At 38.7% G+C, this 7,587-nt stretch overlaps 1 protein-coding gene across 1 annotated transcript in view; it reads right to left on the bottom strand.

Moving 5' to 3' along the window:
- Positions 1-2,759: 2,759 nt before the first annotated feature.
- Positions 2,760-7,587, bottom strand: part of LOC109039904 (RYamide receptor) — a 70,765-nt gene continuing 65,937 nt past the window's right edge. The window contains exon 4 of the mRNA XM_019055625.2: positions 2,760-7,213. Coding sequence (XP_018911170.1) covers positions 6,890-7,213 — 324 coding nt within the window. The 3' untranslated portion in view covers positions 2,760-6,889. The remainder of the gene's footprint in view (positions 7,214-7,587) is intronic.

Raw genomic sequence — 7,587 nt, 5'->3', positions numbered from 1 at the left:
TAATGAGAAAAAACTGCACTTAAAATTTGCTTCAGATTGATCCTTTTGCGGAAAAATACCTTTCAAACATCTATCCTCTGGAGACTGGTCGGTTTCGACTGCCTATTAGGCTCTTTTCTCCCATTTTTTGTTTATAAAATTGATTTTTTCGAAAAATATTTTTCCCTTGAATCTTTAACTAATTTTTTTTTCCTTTGGGGGCCCATTCACTGGGTTTCAATTTTCGAATAAAATTTAAATTTTCAGACTCAATTTCCGGTATTTTGCAAGGCAAAACATTCAAATAAATTGAGAAATTGTTTTAGCGTGTTTAGACTTGATACTTGAAAGACTAATTGCGGTTATCCCTCCCTATTTATTATAATTTTTCCAGATTCCAGACCTGAGTGCGACCAAAGAATACTTGCCGAAGGAATTGGCACCAGATAGCGGATGTCCTGCTTCGATGTGCCACGAGATTCTCGAGGTATATATCCTCGTGAAAAAAAAGTATACGAAGGAAATTCGTGATGTTTGTCAGTAAGGCAAAAGTGGAACATTACTTGAAATTCTTGACTTTTGTTTGATCTTTGCTACCAAGAAGAAGACAATCGATATTGAACAAAGGAAAATTCTCGAGAGATTTAGGGATGAGGATCGACCAACTCGATTTGAGTCCTACTTATATATATATAGTTATATATATATATATATATATATATATATATATATTATATATATATATATATATCGCTTTTATAGCGCTCTTTGGCGCTGTGCGACGCCTAATCGCCACAAGCTACTTTTTTAACCATCGCAAATTGTTGTGAATCCATTATTTCGGCTAGAGATATTTCCTGATTACACGTTTGACTTTGAATCATTATGTCCGAACTACTCGGACAAAAGTCAAATGACTTACTTCATTGTTGAGATTGACATCTCAACTTCATTGGGGCAATTTGTTAATTGTTGAATGCATCCCGATTAGTGATTTCTAATTCAGTTTTTAGAATGTCTTTTATATAAATAATTATTTGTATGAGTACAGCACAGATCATATGTTTTTAGAAATAATTTTAAATCGATTCAAAATCAATATCTTAAGAGTTGGATTTAAAACTCGCATGAAATAACGGTCTATCTCGGTACCTTAAAAATATGACTACGTGTGTGAAAGTGACCTGAATGATAATGATTTTGATGGATACTTACCGTGTCCCTGCCGTGAAAAATCTCAGTAATTTGTTTAATGAGATACTGGCACCATCATACTCATGTAATAAAATGTTATGAAAGAAAAATTCGATCTTGCATTGGATTACCTATACACTGAGCGGTGCAAAATATCAATATTTTTGGCCATATTGGTTTTAAGTTACTCTCTGTGAAAAAACAGATATCCTCCTTGAAAATGCTCTAATTTTGAATATAACTCGTTAAATATTTCGGGGAATTCGTAATTGATCCATATTTTAGATTTTTAAATAAAATTAATGATTTTTTATATTATTTTTATAATTATTTGTTACAATATAATTCATTGAATTCAGATTCTCGTGTGGTTTATTTTAATGGACTGTTTTAATAAAAAAATACAAATACAAATAAATACACCGAAAATACAGCTTGCCAAGAAGCGAATTCTCGGATCAAAATACGCACTGGGGCTGGTTAGCACCTAAATCATTCAGTTTCGTTGATCAAATGTGCATTCACGACCAATGACATTTTTAGTCAGAATAAACAGTTGCGCTCAATGTATACATTTAAAATTGTAAAAATGGCTTAATACAACAAGCTCACTGTTAATATATGCATTGTGAGCTATTCATTATAAGTGGCTGGCAAACTCTACCGGAATTGCCAAAATCAATGCTAGATACGTGAGTCACGAGTAGATTTTTCCCATTTGAAAATGTCGATATTTTGGGAAGGTCCCCCCTTCCATAGTCTTTCCTGGGGTGTCAAAGAGTTGTGTCCCCCATAAGGTTTCCTTCTCGATGATTGGAACAACAGTCCAAACCGGAACATGTTAGCTCAAAAACTGAAAAAAGTTATGGCGTAACGAACGTTTTGCGTAACCTTAAGAAGGTGATTCGATGGACACTATATTTTGTGTCAGAGCAACATGCGATATATTGCATCGAATGGTTCCATTTTTTCAACCACTCGTCGTCTTTCTCGAATTTTGAGATCACAATTCTGTTGTCAGGATACTAAAGAATTCACTTACCAATTTTGACAAACAAATTCAACGTAATAAAAATGTGGTTTTTTTTTAGAGGTAAAATATCGCATTCCGGTGCATTTCCGATATCAGAACCGACGCGAAATTTTTCCTCTACAAAACCACACCTTCATTGCGTTGAATTTTTTTCTCATTTGTACGTAAATTTTTTAGTCTCCTGACAACAGAGGTTCAACAGAATTGCGATCTCAAAATTCGAGAAAAATGACGAGTATAGCTGAAAAATTGGAACCAATCAATGCGATATAACGCATGTTGTTATGACATAAAATATGGCGTCCATGGAATCACCTTAATTGCAGTTCGTTAAAGGATATTTTGGAATCCAATCAACTTGAAGTGGCCATATTTATGCCAAAAGGAACAAGCTATGTGCTCAGGATTTTCGTATGCATCATAGTAATTTTCTATTAAATTCATTCTTACGAAGTTCTGTCTGGCATGAATAAGTCCAAGTCGACATTTAATAAAGACGTTACGGAGTAAGTACCAACGTGTAGAAGTTGAGAAATAGAGATAAAACGGGAAAAAATTATCATTCAGTCATTTATTACACATTAAAAATGAGCAAATTTTATAAAAACACATTTGTTCATAGCTTGATCGGGAACGGGGACATGCACATGAAAATGATGTCGAATATAAAAAATCCTAATTAATATTCTATACACTATAGCAACAAGATGTACAGTATCACAAGGTGAAGAAAATGAGAATGAAAAATTCGTGGCTTGGGTCAAGTTTATTTCAAGCTTGGAAACACAATATCTGTGAACCCATCTGAATATTTCAAACAGTTCCCTCAGTCATAACCTAACATTTTACAAATCAACACAGCATCGTAGTTTCCAAGAGAAAGGATTCATTACAAAAGTCTATGACACACATAAGTAGCATTATTTTTCCGATGGATTTTATTTGCATGCATAAAATTTACTTTTCGGCTCAAGACACAAGACACAAAAAGACACTCTAGACAGAAGTTTTGATGAAGATGAGGAAATGCGATGACTTTCGTTTAATTTAAAATCATATGCACAGAATAGGGATTAAAGTTTCCATTTTGAATTCACAGGAAAGTACAAGGTTATTTTACGGGGGTCTTGTAAGGGAGGGCGGAAGGGGTAACAAATTCGGCCAAAATGCTGCGCGTTTTACTTGAACGGTTTTTTAGGTCCTATGACGTTGTATCTAGACAATTTCACCTAAAAAATTAACCACCTTAGCTCTTTTTAGAAGAAAATTCGTCTAATGCCTTTTTACCTGAAGACTGCAAAGATACATTTTCACCGAAGACACTTGATCCAACGTGTAAAATCCTAAAAAAAATTCTCCTATTAACTTATCATCCAAAACGTACAAAATAAGGGGACTCTGGATTATCTACGGATAATTGGGTAACATTTCTGACCGTGAGCTGTATGTAAGGTCTTTCCTGTGAAAGTAATTTTTAACGATACCTATTTTTCAAAAGTATTGTTTGAAAAATATTTTTGAAGTGAGTTAGATGAAAAAATGTTTTAGACGATTTCTCTTTCAAGAAAAATGCTTGTGATGACTTCCGGCGAAAAGGATCGTGAGGTAGTCGTTAAAAAGGATTAGGCGAATTTTCTTCGGGTGCAATTTCTTCGAAAAAACGTCCTGAAGCCGATCTGGGTTATTTTTCGAGAGAGAAGCAACAGCACTAACAAAAAATTCCCCGTAAAATTTTCGATTTGGTTTACGTCCGGGACAAGTTGCGCGTGCTTTCAGATGAGCGAGTCATAGTGTGACACAGCAGAGCACCAGCACCTCCATGAATTATTTCACGCCAAGCTCGAATGAATCAGTCACTGGAGTTTGCGAAAATTACATTCCATGTTTACAGTGTATCGCGCGCAAACAAAATAGATTGAACGCCGTTGCCTCGGTATCACGGCTAAACTGTGCCTGAAAAATGAGAGACATAGCTTCGAAAATCGTAAAACTCTTCCAGCGTTGTTCGTTTTTCCTTTTTCTCAATTTCCCTTGAAAGAATATGTTTGCCGTAAGACAAATTAGAAAAGTAACCGAAGTTCTCTGTAAATATGGGAAGTAGAGCACAAAATAAAACAAACTTTGGGTTAGTCTCTCTTTCGGTTATATTTACTAAATCTTTTGGTTAAATTAACAAAATCTTTTGGTTCAAGAAAACCATCTGCAAATCATAACCGATGATAACAAAAAATGTGGTTGTTCAACCTAATTGTTTTGCTTAATCGATGCGAATTAAAGAAAATTAAGCCAACGTAACCATAAACGCGGTTTAGACTGTGTATTGAAGAGAGTGGTAAGTCAAAAATTAAGTTTTGAGAAAATTAACCTGTCATTTGTCAAACGGAAAATTTTATCAGATAAAATCTTCGACTTTTCATGAAATTTCAATTATCATCTGAAAGCCCATTACTGAATTGTAAAGAATTTAACTTTTAATTATAGCCTCTACTCACGTTAGGCAAGACAGCCGTTTGTGCAATCTTGTGTATGCTTGCTTTTGTATGATTTCAGAAATCATAAAACAATTCTAGTTTTAAATAGTTCAGATAGTTAGATTCTCTATATACTTTTAAATAAAGATGGTCTATTTGCAAAATGTACGATTTAGTTGTCTTAAGCATGCAGCTGACGTTTGTCGAAAAAGAGAAAATTGCATGAAAACACTTGATACAGCACTCATTTGTACATGGAAATTGGAGGCAGGTGAGTAAATTTTCCATACAGCTCGGAAAAGGGTTTTTTTTTCAGTTTATAAACACCGTCCATGGAGTGTCCTCCATAGAAACAAAATGCTCGCGATATTTCGCTTTGTCAGCAATAAAAGCTTAAGGGTGAAAGCACATCGACGGTGAAAGTCCGAAACCACGTATCTCGTTCCTGTTTTATTTTTATGAAGGAGAAAAAATCGGCATCATTCCTCGTGTTTTCGCAGAATTTTTTTCGCAACGAGGAGAAGAATTGCAATTGAACGGCAATTTTTAATATTTGCCGTTGAGTTTGAGTCCATATAAGAAAATAAACTATGACAGTTGAAGTCTGCGACGTCGTTAGACGAAATACAAGGTTGCGGACTTACACCGTGGACGTTTAAAAGTTGGACATTACAACATTCAGGCTTCAAATTTTGTATGTGACGCAACAAACAGTCAAGAATCTCGAAGACAGTGAAACCGGCGACATTGTATCCGATAAGAAGAGGGTTGACGAGAGTCCAGAACCCCCAACTTCTCCCCCGAAATTCACCTTCATCTCCGTCTCTCGTTGATAGTCGCGTTGTCACAAAGAATTCGGTCAGATCTGGATCTTTCAGAGATTCGTGATAACTCAGCTATGGGAGTATCAGGCCCCATCTCCGAACGTCACATCAATTGTAGCTGTGGCGCCCTCTGGTGAGTTACAATCAAGCAACACTTGACTCTTTCCAGCTCAGGATAATGAAAACTTCATCCGTATCCGGTCAAAGGCCAAAGCACGAAAAGACTCGCCTTGACAGGTGCGACGTCAATGAAGTTCTGGTTTCCTCTCATCTTCTCGCTTTATCAATGAGACGTCATCGTCAGTACGGCCTCACTCACTCACTTACTCTGTCTTATGCACACTAACTGCAGGAGAGGTGACTTTTGTGAAGTCTGTGCTGAAATGCCTTTCTCGAACATAAGGAAATATAACTTTCGATGGAATGCTCTGTCGAGTGACATCAGTGATCTGCTTCTTCGCTCACAATGTCAGTGAAGTTTTCATGGATTCTCATCGCCGCACACTTTTCTCGAACGCAACTTCAGTAATTATGCGCTGAAACGGAATTTTTAAAACACGAGAAAACTATGACTCTGGAGATAACGCAATCTGCCGGAAGTGCCATCAGTAAAGTTTTCTCTGGTTCCTACGAAGATGCGCTGCGTCAGTGCAATCTGAGTGAAGTTGTGACGAAAGTTGGACGTATTTGGATGGAACTATGTGCATTAACATATGAGCCTAGAGACCCGTAAGAATACATGCATAACAGGGCTCACGTCATGATGCACATAGTTCCGTTTGACAGAAATACGTCCAGTTATCGCAGAGATATACATTAAAAATGCAATTAAATGAGGTCCTCTTATTTCCTGAATACTATAGGAATCGGCGCTTTATCCAGAATACTTGTGACATTTGCGAAAATCTCGCCGATTCTTGCAGAAATCTGCCTTTACAACCTTAAATACTTGAACGAGGTCAGTACAATTAATTCTCCAGATTCGAAGCGCTAGCTCTCACAGAGGTGCGCTTCAGCAGTGCGACTTCATAGAGGTACTCGCCGCTTTTTCTTCTACAGCATGCCTCTTCGTGACTTTGTCTCTGAGAAGCTTATGAAAAGTTCTCGGGGAGACATTGCGACGTCAACGACATTGAATCATTGGCAAAGGTTGCGCTATGTATGAAAGCAACATGCGTGACGTTTTGGCCGCGGGATGAAGGGCAGCGCGAGCGGCGCGGCGGTAGGGTGACGGCGCGGCGCGCTCTTCGGGGCGTAGCGGAGGTCTCTCCAACTTTGGCAGAGGTGCGCTAGTCGGGAGCGGCATGCGTGAAGTTCTCTGGGCGAGATGAGAGGCGCCGTTGGGGCGGCGGGTTGGAGGAAACTCGGGCAATCACGCCGGTGGGTTCCTAGACGATGTGGTTCATGAGGGTGTTCTTGTGGTTGCGGACGGAGATGTAGGTGGAGTAGGTGTTGTGCCGGTGGAGGTTGCAGTGGTCGGTCATGACGAGGGAGTGCGAGCCGTTGGCGTTGATGTGGTGCTTGGCGGCGCACTCCTTGAGGCCCGGCACGACCGAGAAGGCCTGGCAGAAGCCGGCCCGGAACCTGGCGTTCATCCAACAGTAGATCACCGGGTTGTAGCACGAGTGGGACATGGCCAGCCAGTGCGTCGCGAACCACAGGTACGGGATCCCGCTCCATTTCCCCAGCGACTGGTTCCGCTCCCAGATTATCTGAAACAGAACAACATCATTCATACAATATAATATCAATATTCACATCCCGATCATCATGGACGCAACAAGGAGAATAACTTCAAGTCTCCTTGGTCCCCTTCAAAAAATTTCAACAATTTTCCTATCTAAGCACATTTTCTTTCTTTGATATTGTAGTTTTACCAATTATTCTGCGACAAAAACTCAAAGTAGACAACAAAGCCTCATTTTCCAAACTTTTCCCAAGAGGCCCATAGGTTTCCCCCTTTGAAGTTCAGCAAGTCCCCTTTTTTGGAGCCAAAGAGGAGTCCTTCAGACTCCGTTCATTGGGGGTTTCTTTTCGTGCCCCTCTCCCCTCGGATCACCATTGATGAGGTGTCCTTCTGGCCCAC

This window comes from Bemisia tabaci, chromosome 3, assembly GCF_918797505.1.
Source record: "Bemisia tabaci chromosome 3, PGI_BMITA_v3".
In the NCBI taxonomy this organism is placed as follows: domain Eukaryota; kingdom Metazoa; phylum Arthropoda; class Insecta; order Hemiptera; family Aleyrodidae; genus Bemisia; species Bemisia tabaci.
Note: the sequence above shows the minus strand (reverse complement) of the source record. Positions and strands in the feature narration are given on the sequence as shown.